This window comes from Telopea speciosissima, chromosome 5 (assembly GCF_018873765.1).
Source record: "Telopea speciosissima isolate NSW1024214 ecotype Mountain lineage chromosome 5, Tspe_v1, whole genome shotgun sequence".
Lineage (NCBI taxonomy): Eukaryota > Viridiplantae > Streptophyta > Magnoliopsida > Proteales > Proteaceae > Telopea > Telopea speciosissima.
The window spans coordinates 41,794,274-41,819,496 of record NC_057920.1 but is presented as its reverse complement, the minus strand read 5'-3'; the positions used below and the strand labels follow the sequence as shown (position 1 = coordinate 41,819,496).

The window sequence follows — 25,223 nt, the reverse complement described above, 5'->3', positions numbered from 1 at the left end:
TACAGGTCCAGAGAGAGAGAAATATTTCCATCAAATTCTCTTCTTTCTCTAATTTCTAATGATCTTGATATTTAATCTTTTAATCAATCAGAAATTCCAATAACACATCCATATCCTTATGATTGGAAATCTACATCAGATCACTGTTTCCTTTTACCTTTATTTTTCTCTTTTCTTTTTATGGATCCAGGTTTCCATTAGAAGTTATAAATTCGTTGTTTCTTAACTGTTAGATTTTTGCAACATCTTAGACATTTGATTAAAGGACTAAAGTGAGTTAATTTTACTCAATTATATCATCTACAGAAAGAGCAAAAACTCTAACTGACACATTGCCCCTCGTACTCAGATTTTATCAGTGCTCAAAAAAATTATATAATTTTTTTACTTATTTTGGTGACTAAAAAAAGGTAATTCAAATCTGCTGCTATGGGATGGAGGGATGGGTGCAAGTCTAGAAGATGTACACTAGGATGGCATGCTTATTTCAAATATGGTGACTTGAAATCAAATATCACAGCTAACTTGAGAATTGCAGCTCAAAGTTGTCATCTGTTAACATTGGTTCAATGTCATTTAAGAAAAATCCCAATATTGTGTTTTGCTAACTACAGAAATTTGAATCTTAAAAGTTCTGAGACACAAGTATTTTGTATGTATCAACAAACAAAAAGATAATGTTCGTCAATGCCATCAAATTGTGCAAGAGGTGCTTCTGAAGATATAAGAAAGGCCACCTAAATTGTGAACCAACCACAAAGGCAGATGTATGCAGTTTGTTTTTCATGACTCTCCGTGCTGCATTCGTGAGGTAGCTCATTGATAAGGAACAGAGAACGAGGATCTTGGACTTTATTCCCCTTGATTAAGTCAGGAGATAATTTCTTTAAGTACCATCAACCTTAGTTGTCGAACAGAAGACATCTAAGTATTCCCAGAATAACTTGGAGTTCATGCCTCTTGTTGTAGGTCCATTATTGACATTGAATACCTCTCTAGAGGGAAGGTTTCCCACTGTATCTACATGGTTCTCATCCTCAAACCAGAGGACAATGTCCAGTCTTTTCCAGTTGAAGGTGCTGATGTACTCCCCGACCCCAAGTACGAAAGTAATGAACTGCAAGCAACACTGAGCCATCTTTGAGAAGGCAATGATGATCAATCATCAACTGCTTCTAAGGATGAGAAGGCAAAGACTCATGGCTTAAATATGATCCTACCTAGAAGAGGCTGAATGTTGCAGATACATCACATAAGTAGGCTCATATTTGTGGAAATAAGCCTTAGGTTTGGCTATATATATGTTGATCCTTTGGCCTAAGGGGTTTTCATTGTAGTGGGATACTTTAATGGGCCTAAAATATGTGGAGTTAGGAATATGAGATTTATTAGTTAGATAAATTAGGTTCTTAAGGTTGTTTTCTTTTAAATTCTATTGCTATTTTTTTTTTTATTATATTGGCTGGATTAAGTGAGATGTCAGAATATCCTAATTCCTCGTGGTAGTCTTCTCGCAGAATATGTTACTTCCTATGGCTGGTAGATGGGGTTTTTTTATTTTTTTATTTTTATCGCCATCTACTCTATGGGGAGGGGAAGGGAAGGTGAGGACCAGAAGGTTCGAATCCGAGACCTCCTGGTAGGATGGGCTTTACCACTCCATTCTCTACCAACTGTGCTAGGCAGTTATCCTCATAGATGGGGTGTTTTATCCCATTGAACTGCTGTTTTTTATTATTTTCTTTTGGATAAGGTTATCTGTAAACAGTCCCTACGCTATCCAACTTTGGGTTAGCAAATACTATATATACATGTAAGGGCATAACTGCCTAAGGCCTCTCCAGCGATTTGATAAGTAATATAGCTCAGATTTCTGTTGTGGATTCAGTATATGCTTGGGTAGATCGTTAGGTGTCCATGGTGGATTCCAGGCGAAGACTAAAGTGGGTTCCTGATGCAGAGCTAAGGGTATAAACATAGAGGAAGAAAAGCCAGCCCATTCTGGCCCCTAATTGGGCCCAATGATTTTAGTTATAAACAGCCACATAGGCCATCAACTATTCAACTTACGTTACAATCAGGCCCATACTTGGGCCCATATGTTAGTAATACTTAAGCCCATATCCTGCCCATATATAATCACTGTAGAGAGATTTAAAATTAGGGAAAGGCTGGATGATTAATTCCATCCCAAGCACCTCTTTATTTATAAGAGTAATAAAACAGTAAAATTATGTACATGAGCAATGTGGGACTAAACCACATACAAAACAAATAAAATAATAAAGGAAAAAAGGTCCAGAATACCCCCCACGGTATTCTGGCCCATATATCTAACACTCCCCCTTAAGTTGGAGCATATATATCATGCATGCCCAACTTGACTAAGATAGGATGAAATAGCTTGCTACTCAGTCCCTTAGTGAACACATCAGCCAGTTGATCAGTAGACTTCACAAAGGGAACACAAATGAGGCCAGCTTCATGCTTTTCCTTGATGAAATGTCTGTCAACCTCCACGTGTTTAGTGCGATCATGCTGGACAGGGTTATGAGCAATGCTAATGGCAGCCTTATTGTCACAATAAAGCATCATGGGAAGATGGACAGCAACACCGATATCCTGCAACAATCCTCTAAGCCATAGAAGTTCACAAATGCCTTGGGCCATTGCACGAAACTCGGCTTCAGCACTGGACCTTGCCACAACATTCTGCTTTTTGCTACGCCATGTGACAAGGTTCCCACCCACAAAGGAACAATAGCCAGAGATAGATTTCCTGTCAGTAGAACCAGCCCAATCGGCATCAGTATAAGCTTCAATCTTGAGATGACCATTGGGAGATAGGAGGATTCTCTTTCCTGGAGCAGACTTCAAATACCTCAAAATACGACGAACTGCATCCATATGAGAGGAATAGGGATCATGGGAAGATGGACAGCAACACCGATATCCTGCAACAATCCTCTAAGCCATAGAAGTTCACAAATGCCTTGGGCCATCGCACGAAACTCGGCTTCAGCACTGGACCTTGCCACAACATTCTGCTTTTTGCTACGTCATGTGACAAGGTTCCCACCCACAAAGGAACAATAGCCAGAGATAGATTTCCTGTCAGTAGAACCAGCCCAATCGGCATTAGTATAAGCTTCAATCTTGAGATGACCATTGGGAGATAAGAGGATTCCCTTTCCTGGAGCAGACTTCAAATACCTCAAAATTCGACGGACTGCATCCATATGAGAGGAATAGAGATCATGCATGAACTGGCTCACCAAACTTACAGCAACTGCTATGTCAGGTCGTGTGTGGGAAAGGTAGATTAGTTTGCCCACTAACCGCTAATAACCACCCTTGTCAACCGGCTCACCCTCTTTCTCCCTAAGTTTTGTAGTAGCTTCCATAGGAGTATCTGAAGGATGACAACCTAGCAGCCCTGTCTCAGTCAATAGATCAAGGACATATTTCCTTTGGGAAAGAAATATGCCTTTTGAAGAGCGAGCAACTTCTATCCCTAGAAAATATTTTAGAGGGCCAAAATCTTTGACCTCAAACTCACTGCTAAGGAGAAGCTTCAAATCCCTGATTTTTTGTTTGCAAAAGATACACCTAGGTGTTCCTAGAATGACAATCAATGAAAGAGACAAACCAACGATGACCAGAAATAGATGTTTTACGACTAGGGCCCCAAACATCAGAATGCACCAATTAAAAACAAGAACAACTCTTTTTATTTGAAAGTGGATAAGTTGAACGTGTCTGTTTGGCCAGAACACAAGCCTCACAAAAAAAATCATCCTTAGTACGAAGGGTGACCAAACTAGGAAATAAATGAGCTAAAATTCCTAAAGGGGGGTGACCTAACCTAGAGTGCCACTAGTAGAGTTCAGAAGAGACTATGGAGTTCTGGTGTAGTGGAGAAGACAATGGTGGTGGAGAGAAGCGACCGTCATCAAGCAAGTACAGCCCACCGTGCACTTTACCCAATCCAATCGTCTTCCCAGATTCCAGATCCTGAAACACACAATGAGAAGGAAAGAAAGTAACTTTGTAGTTAAGATCACGGGTAATACTACTAATGGAAAGAAGGTTAGTAGTAAAGTTAGGAATGTGCAAAACAGAAGACAAGGGAAGAGAGGAAGTACAGTTGATGATTCCTTTTCCAGATATGGAAGAAAGGGAACCATCAGCCATCTTGACCTTGTCTTTCCCAAAAGTGGGAGAATATCTATGAAACAAACCAAAGGAACCGGTCATATGATCTGTAGCCCCAGAATCTATGATCCAAGGATGGGAAGCTACAGAAGCACAATGACCTCCAAATGGAATACCTAATCGGGCAAAGTGTGCACCTAAAGGAGCAGAAGAATTGGCAGGAGCTAATGTAGTAGAGGCAATAGTAGCGGAAGACCTTAGCACACATAAAAATGCCTGTAGATCATCCTGGGATAGACCAGTGTCAGTAGTAGGGGCTGCAGTAACAGTTTCAGTCTGATGGGCCTTGGTCTTTGTCTTTGTCTTTGTCTTGGCAGCCCTTTTAGCTTCAAAGTCAGCTGGGTTCCCATGAAGTTTCCAGCACTTCTCCTTGGTGTGATAGGGTTTGTGATAGTGCTCATAAACAACAGTCCCTGTAGTAGAATCACCAAGAGAAGCAGTGCCACTAGGTGCAGGAGTGGCAGGGGCAGCAACCTTGAGAGCTGATCTGTCAGTAGTAGGAGGGTGCAACATGGCAGCCCTACGGTTCTCCTCAGAGGACACCAAGGCATAAGATTGTTCAAGTGTGGGAAAAGGCGTATGGCCCAACACTTGAACACGAATTTGATCATACTCCACATTTAAGCCAGCCAAAAAATCATAGACCCTGATCTTGTCCACATGCTTCTTATAGGAAGCAAGATCAGCAATTGTAGTTGGGTGGAAGTCAGAGAAGTGGTCTAATTGTTGCCATAGACTGCGTAGAGTAACATAATACTTCGAAACTGAAAGTTCACCTTGAGTGGTATGAAGGACCTTCTTCTAAAGTTCATATACCTGGGCATCATTGCCAAGTTGCCCGTAGGTTTCCTTGCAGGCAGCCCAAATCTGTGCAGCTGTGTCTAGAAGAAGAAAATTATGCTGCAAATCTGAAGTCATAGAGCTAATCAAGTAGGACATGAGAACACCATTATTGGCAAGCCACCTTTCCTGAGCAGGGCCTTGTTCAATAGGCATAACACTAGTGCCATTAATATGGCTGGTGAGACCACAGCCAGCAATGGCAAAAGAGGCAGATCTGGACCATAACAGGTAATTCGAGCCATCAAGTTTAATAGGATTTGGTGGGAAGCTGTGATAGTCTGTCTTACTGTGACCATCATTAAGTGGCTGATCCGAAGTAGCTGAAGAAGTGATAGAATCACCCATACTGGCAGCAAATAAGCCCAATATTAACTTCAAATTAAGGGCTGAATCAACTCTCCAAAAATCAGAAACAGCAGCAAAGGAAGAGCCCTATATCGATATTGTCAGGGTTTTGAAAAAACCTTGAATTGTTGAGATCGATAAAGGAAATAAAGAGGGACAAAAACTGCAGAAAAGTGGCTTCAACTGAAGTCGATTGACCCTTTATAATGGAAGAAATAACCTGCAAAAAATCAGGTCCAATGGACAGCAGCAACCCTAAGATCGATAGGTGTCAAGGTTTTGGAAAAAACCCTGTAATGGTGGAATCGATCTCAAGGAGGTCTTCAAATCTGTGGGATAAGAACTGAACCAATGAAAGAGAAATCCTGCAGCAGGTTGTGGTCTTCAAAGAGAGGAGTTGATTCCTTATAGCTGTTGTAGAAGCAATCTCCAAAAAAACTGAAAAACCAATATCGCAGGCAGCTCTGGTCTGTTCCTATCGAGCAGAATTATGGGGCATAAATGAGGTAATGGGGGCAGCAACTGGATCGCATGATCACCTCATCACTGCTGCCCTATATGGGGATGGAGAACAAGGGAGAAGAGAGAAAGAAAGAGAGGGGAAGAAGATCGAGAGAGAGAGAGGGAGGAAAGGACTGAAATCGAAGGTTGTTGGTCCCTAATTCGAAATCTGCTCTGATACCATATGTAGAGAGATTTAAAATTAGGGAAAGGCTTGGATGATTAATTCCATCCCAAGCACCTCTTTATTTATAAGAGTAATAAAACAGTAAAATTATGTACATGAGCAATGTGGGACTAAACCACATACAAAACAAATAAAATAACAAAGGAAAAAAGGTCCAGAATACCCCCCACGGTATTCTGGCCCATATATCTAACATTACAGACCAGCGACTGTGGAGGACAGATACTGCGGAGATTGTGTGGATCCATGTTGCTACAACATGTGAAGGATATTTAGTTAATAGTTACTATTTTGTCATAGTTTCTATTTCTTTGTGCTAGTTTTAGTTGCTAAGCCATTAGCAACAGGGGGGTTTCTATTTTGATGTTATGGCAAGTAAGATCTTATTGGAAGTTTCTATTTTTAAGTTGAAAGCTACATAGTAGTTGTTAACAGAACACGATGGGATGTAATGCTTAAGTGAGTAATGATCACCCCAAGCTCTTCGATTTATAATATTGAAAAGAGAGGACAGAATTACAAATAGGCAATGTGGGACTAAAACCCACATAGCCGACTAAACTTAAGAATAAAACAAATATACTCTTTTGGGTTTGACTACTCAACACTCCCCCTCAAGTTGGTGCATAAATATCACACATGCCCAACTTGACCAAATTAGGATGAAACATCTTTCCACTCAACCTTTAGAGTGAAGATATCAGCAAGTTGATCACTCGAATTCACAAAAGGTATACAAATTTGTCCACTTTCCAACTTTTCCTCGATGAAGTGTCTGTCAATCTCCACATGCTTGGTACAATCACGTTGTACTGGATTATGGGCAATGCTGATCGTTGCTTTGTTGTCACAGTACAACACCATTAGACGATGAACAGAACCACTAAGATCTTGGAGTAAACTTTGAAGCCACAATAACTCACAGATTCCTTGAGCCATAGCACGGAACTCTACTTCAGCATTGGATCTTGCCACTACATTCTGTTTTTTACTATGCCATGTGACAAGATTACCTCGAACAAACATGCAATACCCTGAAGTAGATTTCCGATCAGGATTACCACCCTAGTCCGCATCTGTGTAAGCTTCAATACGAAGATGATCATGTGAGGACAAAGAATTCCTTTTCCTGGAGCTGACTTCAAGTAGTGGAGAATACGAAGAACAACATCTATATGGTTGGAGTAGGGATCATGCATGAACTGACTGACAAGGCTTACCGAAAATGCAATGTTTGGTCTTGTGTGAGAGATAAATCTATTTTCCCACCAACCGTTGATAAGGACCCTTATCAACGGGAGTACCATCTTTCTCTTGCAAACAAGTATTGGCGTCCAAAGGAGTATCACAAGGACGACAACTCAACAAACCACTCTCTGAAAGTAGGTCTAGAACATACTTCCTTTGGGAGAAAAATATGCTTTTGGAAGAACGAGCAACTTCAATCCCAAGGAAGTACCTTAGCTATCCAAGATCCATTATTTCAAATTCTCGTCCCAAGAAAAGTTTCAGTTTAGAAACTTCATCAGCATCATTACCAGTCATAACTATGTCATTGACATAGACAATAAGAAGAGTTGATCTTATCTCCACGACGCTTGATGAACAATGTGTGGTCAGCATTGCTCTGTTTGTACCCTACAAAGATCATGGCTCTATGGAATCTCCCAAACCAAGCTCGAGGAGATTGCTTCAGCTCATACACTGCGCGCTTCAGTCTGCAAACCTTCCCATAAGTTTTTTTAAAAGAAAAACCTGGAGGAATCTCCATATGGACTTCTTCTTCCAGCTCCCCATGAAGAAAGACATTTTTCACATCTAACTGGTGCAAGTCCCAGCCCAGATTAACAGCTTATGATAATAGGACTCGGACAGTATTCAAGTTTGCAACTGGGGCAAAGGTCTCCTAGTAGTCGATCCCATAGGTTTGAGTAAACCCCTTAGTGACAAGTCTGGCCTTGTATCTATCAACTGATCCATCCACCTTCTGCTTGACAACAAATACCCATTTACAGCCAACTGGTTTCTTACCCGAGGGAAGAACCACTAGCTCTCATGTCTCATTTTTGGATAAGGCTTTCATTTCCCCCATCATGGTTGCTTTCCATTTTGGATCTGCAATTGCCTCCTGCCACTTCTGTGGAATAGAAATAGAGGACAGAGAAGATATAAAAGTGTGATATGAAGGAGATCAGGAGTCAAATGAAACAACATGAGAGGTGGGATGTTGGGTATAAGACCTAATGCCTTTACGAACAACAATAGGAAGATCAAGAGAAGGATCCTTACCAAGAGGTGGAGCAATCTCTAGATCAAGATCTGGCAATTGGGGAAGAGGTACGGTAGTGGTGGTAGTCTCAACATACTCTTGTTGCTGCTTTCGATTTCGGGTATAGACTGTATCAATAGAAATCTGACTCACAGGTCTACGCTCCCCTTGAGCAGGAGCTAAAGTAGACATCGACTCCCCCTCGACAGCAGGCACATCTTCAAGGATAACTAGAACATACTCCCCCTAAAGAGGTGGCTAAGAATAATACGCCAAGGATTCATGGAAGACAACATCCATAGTTACCAGAGTACGCCTAGTGGGAGGGTGATAACACTTGTATCCCTTTTGAGTAGCGGAGTAGCCCAAAAAAATACACCGAATGCTACAAGGATCAAGCTTGCCATGAGGAAGATGATTGCGAGCAGACACAGCCAAATACTTTTGGTGGCACCACAAAAGAGAAAGAACCCTGTAGGAGGTCAACAGGAGCAAGGCCATCAAGGACTGGAGTAGGCATGCGGTTGATGAGCTAGGCAGCGGTGAGAATAGCATCACTCCAACATTGGGTAGGGACTTGACGTGCAAACATGATGGTCCGAGCAACCTCCAAAAGGTGACGATTCTTCATTTCAGCCACTCCATTCTGAGCAGGAGTGTCAACACAGCTTGTCTGATGAATTATCCCATTTTCAGCTAGATACTTTGGAACTGCCCCTCCATGTACTCTCTGCCATTATCACTTCGCAGAATTTTTAGAGATGCATTGATTTGGATCAGAACCATCCGGTGGAAGAGCTAAAAACAGGGAAAAACTTCACTCTTGTGCTGCATCATGTACACCTAGCTAGTACGAGTATAACAGTCTATATAGGAAACAAACCATCTAGAACCAGATATTGAGACACAACGAGAAGGTCCCCAAACATCCGTATGAACTAAAGCAAAAGGTGAAGTACTTCTTTTATTAGTGGAAGAATAACTAGAATGAGTCTATTTGGCCAAAACATAAGCCTCACATAAAAACTCATCCTTATTACAACCTTTGAGTAACTGAGGAAATAAAAAGGCTAAAGTTCGAAGAGGAGGATGCCCAAGTCGACAATGCCATAGGTGAAGATCAGGTGATGTGGCTGAATGTAACTGATGAACTGGAGATGGAGTCAATGGAAGTGAAGGTTGACCCGTGTCGAGTAAGTAGAGACCACCATGTACCTTACCACCCCCAATCGTCGTCCCTATCACCAGATCTTGTATGACACAATGAGAAGAAAAAAAGGTTATTTTGTAGTTTAATTGTTTAGTAAGACTACTAATTGAAAGAAGATTAGTAGAGAATGAAGGAACATGTAGAACAGAATTTAATGGAAGGAGAACAACGAATGGATCCTTTTTCAAAGATAGAGGAAAGGGAACCATTAGCTACTCAAACTATGTCGTTTCAAGAAGAGGAAGAATACTGGTGAAAAATATGGGAGGAACCAGTCATATGGTCAGTTGCACCGGAGTCTATAATCCAAGGACTGGTAATAGCCGATGCGCAATGACGACCGACTGGAATACCTGAGGCAAAGTGAGAACCAAAAGAGGCAGCAGGTGCAGCCGATGGTGTTGATGAAGCCTTGAGCATGCGATGGAAGGCTAGGAGTTCATCTGAAGTAAGACCAAGGAGACTAGTGTCAAAGGATGGAGTAGCAGGAGCAGCAGGAGTTTCTGTGTGATGAGCCTTGAACTTGGACTTCCCCTTAGCAGCCCGTTTAGCCTCAAAATCAGCCGGCTTTCCATGTATCTTCCAGCACGTAGCCTTAGTGTGATAAGGCTTGTTGCAATGTTCACATTTAACCGGCTCCTTGGGGCAGCATTACCACTATCACTAATGGTATTAGAAGTGGTGTTAGAACCAGTTTGCAAGGCAGATTTTTCAATAGGAGTAGTGTGCAACATAGTAGCTCGACGACGCTCCTCATATTGACCAAAGCAAAAGCCTGCTCTAGTGTAGGGGCTGGATATTTGCCAAGAACTTGGACTCTTATGGGATCAATTTCATCATTCAGCCCTGCTAGGAAAGTATAGACACGTCTTTTCTCCACGTGTTTATGGTAGGCAGCAATGTCATCTGCAGTAGAAGGCTGATAATCTGAATAGTGATCTAATTGTTGCCAAAGTCCTTTTAGGGAGGCATAATATTTGGAGACGGACAGTTCCTTCTGAGTGGTTTCATGGACCCTTTTTTGAAGCTCATGCATCTGAGCATCATCCCCATCCTGCCCAAAGGTCTGCTTGGCTGCACTCCAAATAGAATAGGCTGTATCCAACAATAAGTAGTTGCTGGAGATGTCCGGTTGCATAGAGTGTAGCAAATAGGACATCACCATGGCATCATTGGATACCCATTGAACTTGAGGTGAACCCTCTTCAACAGGTTTCTTTGTACTGCCAGTAATATGCATAGTTGTCACGTCGTCACGGCGATCCAAGTCGGTGGAGGGGTGTCATGTCGATATATCGACATGGCGATCATATTGACCATGTTTTATTTTTTATTTTCTCTATTTTTAATGTCATTTAGTATGCTATAATATATATCCTATAACATAAAAAATTAACATGAAAGTGTACTACTAATCTACCATGGTTTAAGTCATGAAAGTGTAATATCCATTAGTGTATATGAAATCATGGATTATCAAATAATTGATAGCAATAGTCTTGCTGATAATAAAGTTGAAAAATCATGAGAGTTGAGATATGATTCATATGAAAGTGACTACAAAAGCAACAAAACAAAAAAACAATTACAAGAACTTAATTTATATTGAGTGAATAAAGCTAATAAACAACCCATCTAAATAAATAAATAAAAAATTTGATGATGTAAATATGTGATTGTGTATTAGTCAATAGTGTATTAGTGTTTTCTGTTTGATTTTTTTAAATTTTTTTATGTTAAGGAAAAAGCATAAAAATAAAAAATGGTTAAAAAAAATTAATATTAAAAAATTAAGTTTTATAATTTGAAAGAACCATGTCGCCCGATGTGGCCATATGTCGTGGTATGGCGTCCATGGCGGCGCCATAGCGACAACATGGAGGCTATATCGGTCGATATTCTTACATCATTCATATCGGTGGTCGATATGCCCACTTCTCCAGCGATATGACGCCATGGCGCCTCCATGGTAATATGGCAAGTAAATCCTCGACCAGTAATGGTCAAATAAGTAGACCTGGACCACATCAAGTAGTTTGTTCCATCTAGTTTGATAGGAGCAGCAAAAGGTAAATATTCAGGCCTTGACTGTCCATCAGTTTCAGAACCAGAAGTAGCAGTAGTAACAGCTGAACCAGGCATGGTAATTAATACAATGAACTAACAATAATGAATCTGAATCAAAGAACAACAGGCTCTATGCAACCAACAAAGAAGTGCCAGAATCAAATTGATAGTTTGGAGAGAAAAAACCTGATGTGTGCAACAAAACTCAATATAAATGGCTGAAAAACAGATCAAGTGCTCCCCTGGTATGGATAGAACTTTCCTCAAAAAATCAGCCAAGGATGACAACCCTAACCCTCAAATCAATTTTTGTCAGGGTTTTAGGAAACCTTGAAAGTTGAGATCGATATAGGGTAGGGGGCTTCAATTGGTGATGATGATTTGTGATAAATGCTGTCCCAGGCTGCAAGAATGGGTCTCCAATACGAACAATCAATCTCCAATGATAATTAAGACTTGATCTTCAAGAGGGAGAATTCCCAAAAAATCGTAGAAAAGATGGGTCAGCTGCAACTATCGAACCTTCTTCATATCATAGAGGAGGTACCATGGAAGGCAGCAACTAGATCATCGATTACCTCCTAAGTGCTGCCCTTCAATAGCGAAAGGAAACCAAAACAGAAAAAGAAGAAGAAGCCGAGAGAAAGAGAGAGAGAGAGAGAGAGAGGAGAGATGAGAGGAAACGATGGGGGGTGTTCTGAACAAGATCAGATCTAGCTCTGATACCATGTTAACAGAACACAATGGGATGTAATGCTTGAGTGAGTAATGATCACCCCAAGCTCTTCTATTTATAATATTGAAAAGAGATGACAGAATTACAATAGGCGATGTGGGACTAAAACCGGCATAGCCGACTAAACTTAAGAATAAAAAAAAAAACAAATATACCCTTTTGGGTTTGACTACTCAACAGTAGCAATAACTTTCTATTTTTGTAACCCATACTTCATATTTTACAAATACAAGGGAATGGCTATTAAAGCCCACAATTTTGATGATTAAACTACTACTCTCTTGTGAGAATGAGCTGCTGTAGTGACTCAGTTGCAGATCCTAGGTGGTGAAGCTGACCATAGGCTTGGTGGTGATACCAAGTCATATCCCCCCTTTCTTCTCCTCATCTTTTCTTTTCTTCTTCTTCTTCTTTTCCCTCACTGTTCTCAGTTCTAGACTTCCAGCAAGCACTTTTCATTCTACCGTGGCTATCAGTGGGTGATTTCTAAACCTTTTTTGTATCTTATTCATATATTATTTCTGTTACCATATCTCACTTATTTTTCTGTAGGGTTTCCTTCACTTTTTACTAGCCTATGGTTTCTGTCTACTCCATTCTAGTTGCAGGAACTTTGTGCCTAAAGTCCAACCAATCCAGCCATTGGATGGGCTTCCTTCTTTGATATTGTCTTCTCTCTCACCCATACTACCTTCAATCGGAATTGGAGAGCCATCTGATCATCAGATTGTGAGTTATAGTTTCTCCTATGAGTTACCAATTTCTGGTTTCTTAAGTTTCTATTTTCTGACCACACCTGTTTCTCTAAATCTAACCATTCCCTTGCCTTGATATTCTAGCCGTATAATCAATCTATTAGGACATTCTTTTGACCCTAGTCTCAGTCCCATTAATTTGGTGGATTGTTAGATATCACTCTCACCATATTCTGCCCTTTATTCTCAGTTTTGATTTACTGCGGTTCTGGCTTTTCTAACTGGTTTGCTAGTCCTTGCTTATTCAGCCTAGTTAACCTCATTGGTTCCTTAATGGAAGAATGGACTCTCTTTCTGGGTTAGGTGGATTCCTGGCCTATCTTTCTATTCTGCCTATCTCTTACCTTTCTATCCTATCTTTTTTTTTAACAGGTCAGATCTATCTAGTTTACAATCACCTGCAACACATTTATTTCTACCTAATTTCAGGTTGTTTTTTTTATTCAGATCTCTCATATTACTACTCTCTTTGATCTCAGATCTTGCATATCAGTTACTACTTATGAACTATCTGAAGTTCTATATACTTATGAACTATCTGAAGTTCTCTTCTTAAATTCTTGTTTTTTTATCAACATATTAGTTCTGTTTCTGCTGTTCACTTTCCTAGTAAAATAAGGACTCTCTATTATTCCTACTGTCATCATAATTTCTTCAAATTCTGGAAACTTGTTCTGCTACCTGAATAGGCCTCTCAACCATATTTTATTTTAGACCATCTGGTTTTCACAGTCTTGAGCTATAATTTTCTCCATCTTCTGTGGTCCAGTTCAAGCTAATCTCCTACTGGAATTTCCTGGTTCGAGCTTTAGTTTTACAATATTGAAGGGTGCAACTATGCAACTATGCGAGTCTTCATGCTTTTCACATGGATCACCATCCTTTGTGAAAGAAGAGAAGGAAACAAATATATTCTAATGTGGGAAGAGGTAGTTCATTAATCTGTTCAGGTTCGAAAGAGGCTATCTTTCTTTCTTTCTTTTTTTTGGGTCCCTTTCTTTTGTCTGTGGTGTGTGTGTAAGGTGGAGACCTACATACATCAGAGTATTTGAAAGTCTCTTCATGTTTGAAAGGTGAGGCTTGCACGCAGCATGCTTGTATGTGTAGAATTTTCATGCATTAAAAAAGTCTTCAAAATACCATAGGGAAATGAGATATCTAGATCAGAATTGGAAAAGGTTCAGGAATAATAAATGGGGAGTTGATCATTTTCTCTTTTTGGGTAAGAATGTAGAGTTGATCCAGAAGCTGAGAAAAATGATACATTCAATACCGTGGCTGCTCCTTCTTGGTGGGAGTGGGGGGAGGGACATGCCTCAAAGGGGAATAGGATGATAGGAAGAGCTAAGGCACATTGGGTGGAGTTCAAATCCTTGTGGATCGGCGTCAGTTAGTGTCACACAAGGTGATAAGTGACTGGTCCATTTGAGTGATTTCATTTGTTGGGTAAGCCTTGGCGAATGATCAACATTTTTTTACTTTTGGAGCAGAGTTTATTTTGGTTCTTTTAACTAATGGAGGTCAAAAGAATGTGCAAGAAAATTTCCTGCAGATAATTGACGATATGTTTTGATTTTGGTGCATTTTTGGATGAGTAGTTTAACTGGTAGCTTTTTCATATGGTCTCTTTTTCACCCAAAAAGTAGACCTACATAGATAGACAATATTGAAGGCAGTGGTTTCTGCATGCAACTTCTATACTATCCATCACATATAAATGCATAATATTATTCAGATATAAAAGAAAGAAGACAGTGGAGGCTCTTCCAAATAAAATCTAGGATTTCTTTGTTGCCTCAAAAGGCAGATTGTTTATGAAATAAATTATTTAAAAAAAGGTATATTAAGGGGTACACTTATTTAATTTTGATGTGTTTCAGAATGTAATAGTGTTTTAGAAGATTGTAATAACTTATAATCATCAAGAAATTACAAATATTAGATATATACGGAAAATTATGGTGTCTGAAATAAAGGAAGCTTTAAAGATGAAAATGGGTAAAGCAGTAAATCCATATCGAATTAGTAGAATAACTTGGCTAACTAAGTTATTTAATAAGATTAAGAGCACAAGAAAATTTCCAAATGAATGGAACAGAAGCATTGTGGTTCCGATTTATTAAAAAAAAAAAAAAAAAAAAAGGTGATATTCAAAGCTGCGCAAATGAGGAGGCTAAGATGGATGTGCGGCAAAACTGGGAAGGATAAAGTGAGCAACGAACGCATTAAAGCCTATGTGGGAGTTGCCCCGATCAGCGACAAGCTCCAAAAATGTTGTCTGAGGTGATTTGGCCATGTGCAACGGAGGCCTGGGGACGCCCCAATAAAGAGGAGTGATTTGATCCTGATTTAAGGAGCTAAAAGAGGTAGGGGCAGGCCTAAAATGACCAAAGGTGAGGTTGTGAAGAATGCAATGCATAGCCTGGGGCTTGTGCCATGTATGACCTCAAATAGAGACTATTGGAGGGCAAGGATCCACGTTGTCGACACCATGTAGCTGAGCTTTTCCTGATTCCCTAGGCCATCCTCTTTCCTCTTACTTTCATTTTTCATTTCCATTTCTCACTTTTCTTATCTCATTTCTGCATTTTTATTCTTCATTTCACTCACTTTGTCTTGAAAGGATCCATGTAGCCAACGCCATTTAGTTGGGATAAGGCTGAGTTGTTGTTGTATTCAAAGCTGAAATAACTATAGAGGAATAAACTCATGAGCCATACTATGAAATTATGGGAGAGAGTAATTGAAACCAGCCTAAGACAAGAAACTAATTTTTCGGATCATAGTTGTCACGACGCCTTGACAACTATGTTTTGGATAACCAATTAGGTTTTATGCTAGGAAGATCAACCATAGAAGCTATTCATTTTATTAGGAGACTAATGGAAAAGATATCAAGAATGTAAGAAGGATCCATACGGTCTTTGCTGAAATTATTAAAAAAAAATGCTTATGATAGAGTCCCTATAGAGTTAATTTGGCAAGTGTTAGAGAAGAAAAGTGTTTCAAGTAAATATGTGGACATAGTTAAGAAATGTATAATGGTGTAGTGACTAGTGTAAAAAAACTGTAGGGGGGGCAGCGTAGTGAATTCCGAATTACAATTGGATTAGATAAAAGATCAGCTCTACGCCCATATTTGTTTACACTAATCATAGATGAGCTGATCAGACATTCAAGATCGATCCCATGGTGTATGCTTTTTGCAGATGATATTGTTTTGGTACATGAAATAAAAGTAGGGATAAATACAAAGTTAGACTTGTAGAGATCAATGTTGGAATCAAAAAGTATTACGATATGTATAACAAAGAGTTATATGGTGTAACTTCAGTAACAATAGGACTGAAAATCGGGTGGTGAAAATTGATGATAGGGAGATACCGTGAAAGTGAAGACTTTAGCTACCTTGATTCAATCATAAAAGAAGGGTAAATAGAGGATGATGTTGCACAAAGACTTACAATAGGTTGGATGCAGTGGAAGGGTGTGTGAGGAGTGTTGTCTGATCAACATGTTCCTTTAAACTCAAAGGAAAATTTTGTAGGACAGTTATACGACAAGCAATAATGTATGTAGCTGAATGTTAGGTAGTAAATAAAACACATGTAAACAAACTTAGTGTAACTGAAATGAGGACGTTGAGATGGATGAGTGGTAAAACTAAAAAAGATAAAATAAGGAATGAACAAATTAGAATTAATTTAGGAGTAGCTCTGATACATGACAAGTTGTGAGAAAGCCATTTAAGGAGGAATGGACATGTGCAATGGAGGCATTTGAATGCACCAGTATAGAGGGATGACTTGGTTCAGACTGAAGAAGCTAAGAGAGCCAGGGGTAGGTCTAAAAGGCTCTAAGAGAAGTGGCGAGGAAAGATTGGCTGCTTAGATATTGAATCCGTGGTAAAACAAGCTGACTGCCACACCTAACCAATAAAGTTAATAATTTGGATGGATGGAACTTCCTCAATTGAGAATCTTCTCACAAGAACAAGTAAGACAGTGAAAATGCACAAGTAAGACAGTAAAAATAAGATCTGAATAACAGTACCGAAGCTTATGTATCTCTAATGTACATATATTTCTTCTTATTTTTTCAAAAATTGCAGTCTCTATGATCACAAAGAGCACACATGTTGATGCATATTGGGTGTTCAATTAAGTTCTTAATCTTTGGTTTCTTCGCAATTAGCATAACTTTATGAGATCTCAACAGATCAAATGAAATGTAAACTGATATTCACATTTTGTATTTTAGGTGGAAAATAGTTTTAACTTCCATACCTCTGTCCTTTCCAACCTTCACCAGAGTAAGCATCAATAAGATTCTGCTCCAGCTTCATTTTAATCAGCAAGTACCTTGTTCTTCTTTGCAAGCGAGATGCTTCATCCTGCTCCATATTTTTCTTCCTCCTCTTCCGTTTTCGCCTTTTGTCTGGTTTTTGAGCTCCCATATCCCCACCAGCATTCTTTTCAAGTCCTTTACAGCTAGAAATTGAGTACTTTCCTCCAAGTTTCGAGGTTGAGAGCATCTCAAAAGAATTGGTACCATAGGATTTATGCTGAGCCACTCGTTTCCTCCAATTTCGAGCTGCAAAGTTATCACTGTTCCCTTTGCTTGTAACTTCGCATGCATCTTTCCTTGAGCATATTGAACTGGCTGTCTTCCCATTAGATCTTGGTTTTGGTTTGCATCTCTTGGTGCTGGTTATTTTGGAACCACATCTGTTCTTTAAAAAGGTGATTAGTTTACAGTCAAATTCACTCTGGGAACAGCAAGACATACTAAGCCCTCCTCTATTGAATTCAAGGCTTTTTTTTTTTTTTTTTACTTTCTAAGACCATGCAGTTGCTGAAACAAATGATTGGTCAACCTGAAATATCAAAATGAAAAAAGTAAGGCACAGAAATTGCTACATTGATCAATTCTTCACAGGGCATATTACAGAAAATTTATAGCACAAGCACACTTCTGAAACCCATGAAATTTTTGAGTAGATATGATTCTAATCTAATATTTCTGATATACAATCATAATCTTCAAATCTCAACTCCAAGTATCATGGAAATTTGAAGTCTTTGGCAGGAAGGACCAAAATTTTGATATAAATTTTTAAACAGCTGAAGTTCAATGAACATGACAGATATCTGGAATTTATATTAAAAGCTTTATCATCATCTAATAAGGCAAGAAAAATTTTTCCAGACTGCTTTTCATCTTGAAAATAGAAGGGTAAAAGTCACACAGATGCCCTAACTTCACAATTCAAATACTCTGAAGATGCATCATTTCTCCATACTAGTCTGAAAGAATTTTACTTCAAATCTTACAAGAGAAATGAAATGATCACAAAAAGATATTAAAAAAACCCCAATTGATTAACCAATTTCAAAATGAAAACTAACCATGACTCTAATCAGAACTGCAATAGCCATAATCCCCAAAGCAAAACTTGAAATACCTGAACAAAAAACATGTTGACTCCTCAGCATAAAAGACATTAAAACCCCATTCTGAGACAGATAAATCAGCAAACAAGCTCAGTTTTTGGCCAAACTGGTTTCTCATATCATGAAACCAACAAACTCCAACTGGAAAGCAAAAGGACAAACCTAATCCCACAACTGCGTTTCTGTAAATACATAATTGTTTTTCTTGAAAACCCAAACGGCAATTCAAAAGACAATCCACGATAATAAACCCACCCCCAACCCAACTGAAAATAAGATACCCGATCATGCCAATCACCAAGGCTTATGGCAATTCAATACCTCACCTTCGGGTGACATAGGACGTATGATCATCCAAGAACAAAATTTTAAGAACCCAGAACAACTATAAATGTTAACGTTTACTGAAAGTAAACCTCACGCCAATTTTACATCTCAACCTTTTAGGAACAAAAAGATCTATAATCACTCGGACATTAAAAATAAAAAAAAAAGATACCAGAGAACAAGTAGAAAAGAGAGTTTCTTAAAGAAACCGAAATCAGCACATAGTTTACATTCTTCTATTCATATAAATTCGAAAAGTAAACCTTGTGATCAAATACAAGAAAAGCCCAGATAGGTAAAATTCGCCATGAAACCAAAAACAACACTGCGATTACATGTTTCAATTCACATTAATCTTAATGATAAACAATATACACTTCTCCAAAAAAGAAAACAACAAATACTCGGAAGTAATAAATGATCAGTTCTGTAAACAACCCTACTCAACAGAGAGATTTTTTCAAACATTTAAGTGTAAATTAATAAGCTCAGAAATGTAGAACACAGGAGGTAACTGACTAGTCACCTCTGGGAGACACAGAGAAGGGAGAGACAGAGATCTTTTAGAGCATTTGAATAACTGATCTCTGCATTTAGAATTGTGTCACCAAAAAATAAATCTGGGTTTGATTGCTCTGGTCAAATTCCGGTCGCTGGTTTTGAGCACCTCAGCAAGGCAACGGTCTGCGTCCCCTCTCTCCTTCTCTCCCATTGGAAAATTGTAGAAAATTAGAATTTAGCATAAAACCCCACTCGTCGGAAAATTTTACTGGTTTCATAATTACCTCTCTTATGACTTTAATCGGGGTGGGTAATTTCATCTAATTCAGAGAAAATTATGATTAAGGGTAGACAAGGGTCTGCGTCTAGTCCACCCAAAACTAGTTTAATCAGTTCATTAATCATGTCTTTATAGGTTCACCCCGCATTAATGTTTTAATTGAACAAAAAAACCAACAAAAATGGGTTTAATTTTTTTTTAATTTTTTGGTAAGGAAAAAATGGGTTTAATTAGCTAGGAGTAGGGGGGTGCCAATACCCAACCCGAACCGTTAAAACCGGCCCGAACAGACCCGAACGAGCCCGGAACACACTAGAGCGATCCCTTAGTGGTTTGGGTTCGGTTTGTGGATCCAGAGAGTAGTCGGGTTCAGTTCGGGCCGAGCTAGACCGACGGTGCACTGCAAACCCGAACTGTTAGGCCCAAACCCAACCCGAACCGTTAGACCCGAAAATCAGTTATTCCCCCACTAAAGGCCCTAACTGACTAAATGGCTAATCACTTTCACTCTCTCGGTCTCTCCTCTCTTGTCTCGAGTTCTCGACTCTCAACGGCGGCAGCGGCGTCACTCCTCAGTCCTCAGCCACTCAATGACACTCAAGCTTCAAGAGTTCAAGGCTTCAAGCAATCAAGCCTCAAGGGCTCAAGGTCACTCGGTAGCACCGGCATTCGGCAACCGACAACGGCACAAGTGCAAGTTGCAACCAGAGGTAGGTTCTGAACTTCTGATTGTCACTTCTTCTTTTTTCCAATCTCAACTCCTGATTCTTCATTTCTATTTTCTTTGTTTGATCTTTGAACTTCGATTGTTTCTAATAGCTATTTGGGATTGGTTTTGAGTTTAGTACTTTAGATAATTTTGGTATTATGTTCAGTTGGCGTCAAAACTTGTCATGTTTGCATGATTTATTTGAAAGGTTGTTGAGTTGTGTTTCCTTGAAGACCAAGATCTCAAAAATCTAGTTTATCTACTACCATGGTTGGTGTTGATGAACCACAAATCATCCCCACCAATCAGAAGATGCCACGTGTCCCTAAGAAAGAAGATCCACCTGGACGTCCTCTCCTCCAAGGCAACGTACTCCAACGGGATATAAGTACGAGTTAGATTACACTACGTCAACAACAAGATGAACACCTCTGCAGGACTCCAGAGCCTGGCTTACTACTCATGTAACCCACATGGACTCAAGAAGGACCTAGTCATCCGGAAGGATCTGTCCCTCCGGAAGGATCTATCCATCTAGAAGGACAACCCTACTGGGACTCTAAATCTTGTCGGAAGATGACCAACCAGAGCGGAGCCCTGTTACTCAGGGAAACCTTCACCTACGAAGAAGACTCCACATCAACTAGGGACTCTCCACTCTGCCATGCACTACTATAAAAGAGAAGGTATCTCACACCCTCAACTCATCTTGAATAATCTCTATTCATCTGTTTGCTCAGGAGATCTCACTTTGGCATCGGAGAGCCCTAGGCCTGAACCACGCCGGTTCTCTCTGGTGACTTACTTGGTCCTCTTGTAGGTGACGGTACTCATAGGACCGCTCGACGATTTCTTGATGCAACAGATTGGCGCTGTTTGTGGGAACGATGCTAGCCATTACACCTACTAGCTCGCTTCCATACTCATACATTGCCGCCACGAAGGAAGACCGCTGCCTCCACCAACAATGTTCCGAGGAATGGATCACTACCCCCAGAGAGCTCTCGTCGCTGCAGAACCAATGGCCACGACCATGTCTCTCTGGAGGCGGAGGTCCCAAAAAATGATCAAGTTGTCATAGCCGAACCTAACAACGAGGCGGTGGTGGAGGTGGTACTCGACCCCAATGCACCAGCAATTGTAGATTAGGTCCATGACCTGCAACGATAGATACTGGATGATCGCTGACTCTTTCGAGACTATCTGACGCCGCGTTCAACATCCCACCGCCATAGGGTATCGGCAGTCGCAAGGGCAGAGCCTGTACCTCGACAAGAGCCTGATCCTAGGAGGCCACTACTCCTGGAGGAAAGCTCAGAGAGACTCGCCAGGCGATCAACATCCTTTCCCCCACCAAGGGAGCAGCAACTCGCCAAGCGAACACCCATTCCCTCGCCGGGGGAGCCTTCTCAGCACCCTAGAAGGATGAGAGACCTCCCAGGGCAGTCAGACCGTGGAACCGGCGCCTGGGGCACGGGTGCCAAACCCAGAGAGATCCGCTAGGAGGTCGGTGGTCCAAGGTCAACTGGGGGAGAGTCACAGGCCAGGACAAAGCCAGATCCGGTGGGAGGAGAGCCCCTCCCCATCGCGTCAGGGTTCATCGTGACGTAACCATTCACCATCCCGCCAACACTCAAGGCGGGAAGGGACATCAAGGAGAAGTCGTGAACGAGGTCGTACTGAGCGTCCTGCCGGACATGAAGGACAGGCACGAGAGGAAGAGTTAGACCAAAGGCTCCGGGACCTGGACGAGAAGCTAGAAGGGTTGAAGAAACAGACCAGAGGAGAGACACACCCCGTACTTGGACAACACCCGTTCTCCACAGAGATCATGTCAGCCACACTCCCCTCCGGGTTCCGACTGCCTACCTTTAAACTATACAGTGGTACCACGGACCCTAATGACCACATCAACTATTTTAATGGCATGATGACACTGTATGGTGGGTCGGACGTGGTCTCCTATCGGGCATTCCCTACATCCCTCAAGGGTGCGGCTACATCATTGTTCTCAAGGCTACGACCAAGGTCGATAGGCTCATTCGCAGAGCTAAGCGAACAACTCGTCACCCGCTTCCAGAGCAGCGTTAAGCAGAAGAAGACCACCTTCAATCTACTGAACGTGGTACAGAACCCTGGGGAATCTCTCAGGGAGTATGTTAGCAGGTTCACCAAGGAGTCCTTAGAGGTTCGAGATTTGGACGACCAGACCCAGTATGCAGCCTTGGCAGGAGGCATCAGAGACTTGGACCTGATCAAGGACCTGGCACGTCATGAGACCGGGACCATGAAGGAGCTCCTGGAGCGGTGCAACGAGTTTGCCAATATGGCGGAGGTACTGCAAGACAGGAAGAAAGTGATAGAGGCCAAGCCCCAAGATAACAAGAGGTCAGCACCGGATGACCGCAAGGAAGGCAAGCGGACAAGGACCAAGCGCCGGCAAGAGAAGAACGATCTTCCCTCCGGAAGAACTGATCGTCATCCTGAGAGAAGTGAAAGAGCCAACAGCCCCAAGTTCACACCGTTGAACACTACCCGGTCACAAATCCTCATGCAGATCCAGGACCGTGACCTGATCCGGTGGCCACGACCCATGCTAGTAGGACCTGAGAAGAGAAACCCTAACAAGTACTGCCTCTTCCACAAGGAGAATGGGCATGACACAGAGGACTGCTTCCAGTTGAAGAGAGAGATAGAAAGCCTTGTAAAGGCAGGGAGCTTAAACAGGTACGTGAAAGGAAGGCGCGATAGCCATTCGGGTCAGGCAGACAGAGGTCGTGATCGAGAAAGAGAACCATGGAGAGAGGAAAGAAGGACGGATCGAGAGAGAAACCGCCCAGAAGGGCGGAGGAATGCAGCAGAACTGAGTGGCACCAAGGGAGCCCCCATCCTCACCATACTAGGGGGACCGGGACAGGAGTCCACCCGGAAGGCCAGAGGCCATGCTAGGATTGTGGGTGTTGCAGAGAAGCCAAGAAAGATAGCTAAGACCGAGATAATGATCTCCTTCTCGGAGGAAGACCTAGAAGGACTGAGCTTCCCACATGAGGATGCACTGGTGGTACAGGTGGAGGTAGCCAACCGACCCATACATAGGGTACTGATAGACATAGGGGCATCGGTAGACGTTCTCTCCCAGGATGCCTACCAACAGTTTGGGTTTGGAGACGATCAGCTCAAGCCGGAGCCTACCTACCTCCATGGATTCTCCGGTGCAACCGCCTCCGTTGGAGGTACCATAGAACTACCCGTCACATTCGGAGTGCACCCCCAGCAAGTGACGATCATGGTGAACTTCATAGTTGTCAAGTCCGTGGTGTCATTCAATGGCCTCCTAGGGTGACCCTCCCTGATAGCCCTTATAGGAGTCGTGTCACCACTCCACCTGAAGGTGAAATTCCCCACTGAGAACGGGGTAGGTGAAGTTCGAGGAGATCAGAAGAAGGCAAGGGAGTATTATGCGACCTTCATGAAGAAAAATAATGGTAACACCCGTAGAATGGTACTCTACATAGAGAATCTGGTCAGCGACCAGAGAGATGAATTGACAGAAAGAAGGGTTAGGCCAGTGGAGGATCTCGTCCCATGGCCACTCAACAAGGATGACCCCTCCAGGGTTGTACAGATAGGCTCACTGTTGAGCGACAAGCAGAAGAACGAGTTGGGGCATCTCCTCCAAACGAACATGGATGTCTTTGCATGGTCGACCTCCGACATGCCTGGCATACCACGTTCTATAGCAGAACACTGCCTGCATGTAGACCCGACCCAGAAGCCCATCCAACAAAAGAGGCAAAATTTTGCCCTGGATCGACAAGCAGCCATCAAGGAAGAGGTGGAGAAACTCAGCCAATCTGGGTTCATCAGGAAGGAGAAATTCCCTACCTGGCTGGCGAACGTAGTCATGGTGCTGAAGCCCAATGGGAAGTGGAGGATGTGTGTTGATTACACCGATCTGAACAAGGCATGCCCGAAGGACGAGTACCCACTACCCCGGATCGACCTGTTGATCGATGCGACTGCTGGCCATAAGATGCTGAGTTTCATGGACGCCTACTCCAGATACAACCAGATCCTCATGCATAAGGATGATGAGTCTTACACTACCTTCAGGACGGACACGGAGAACTACTACAACCGCATCATGTCGTTTGGGGTAAAGAATGCAGGGGCCACCTACCAGAGGATGGTCAACAAGATGTTCGAGGAGCAGATCGGGCGTAACATGAAAGTGTACATGGACGACATGCTTGTGAAAAGCACCCAGGCCCATCGGCACCTAGCCGACCTGGAGGAAGCCTTTACAGTACTGAGAAGGAACCAGATGAAGCTAAACCCTGCTAAGTGCGCCTTCGGTGTAACGTCAGGAAAATTCCTGGGGTTCATGGTCTTAGTACAGGGAATAGAAGGCAACCTGTCCAAGATCAAAGCCATCCGGGAGATGTCACCCCCTCGAACAGTCAGAGAAGTACAAAGGTTGAATGGAAGGGTGGCAGCCCTTTCAAGGTTTGTGTCGCGGTCAGGAGACAAATGCTTGCCCTTCTTTAAGACATTGAAGAACCTCCAGAGCCCAAAGGACTTTACGTGGACAGAGGAGTGCCAAAAGGCGTTCGAGGAGTGGAAGGGGTACCTGGAAAGCCCACCACTACTCGGGATGCTAGAGCCCAATGAAGATCTGCAGGTCTACCTAGAGGCCACCCCGGTCGCCGTAAGCGCAGTACTCCTGAAGGAAGAGGGCAGGGTCTAGAGGCCCATCTACTATGTCAGTCATGTCCTGATCGATGCAGAGACTAGGTACACGAGGATCGAGAAGGTAGCCTATGCA

The 25,223-nt window shown here is 41.8% G+C and overlaps 1 protein-coding gene across 5 annotated transcripts in view; it reads right to left on the bottom strand.

The window, feature by feature from the left end:
• LOC122662373 (pathogenesis-related homeodomain protein) overlaps positions 1-19,636 on the bottom strand; it is a 48,392-nt gene extending 28,756 nt beyond the window's left edge. For 4 of the 5 annotated variants that reach the window (XM_043857989.1, XM_043857993.1, XM_043857992.1 and 1 more), the window contains exons 1-2: positions 19,435-19,636; positions 17,415-18,004 (exon numbers count right to left, since the gene is read on the bottom strand). In XM_043857989.1, the coding sequence (XP_043713924.1) occupies positions 17,415-17,914 (500 nt within the window). In that variant the 5' untranslated portion in view covers positions 17,915-18,004; positions 19,435-19,636. Of the gene's footprint in view, positions 1-17,414; positions 18,006-18,387; positions 18,458-19,434 lie in introns of those variants that run through there. The other variant, XM_043857990.1, reaches the window with a different exon arrangement.
• Positions 19,637-25,223: the final 5,587 nt, after the last annotated feature.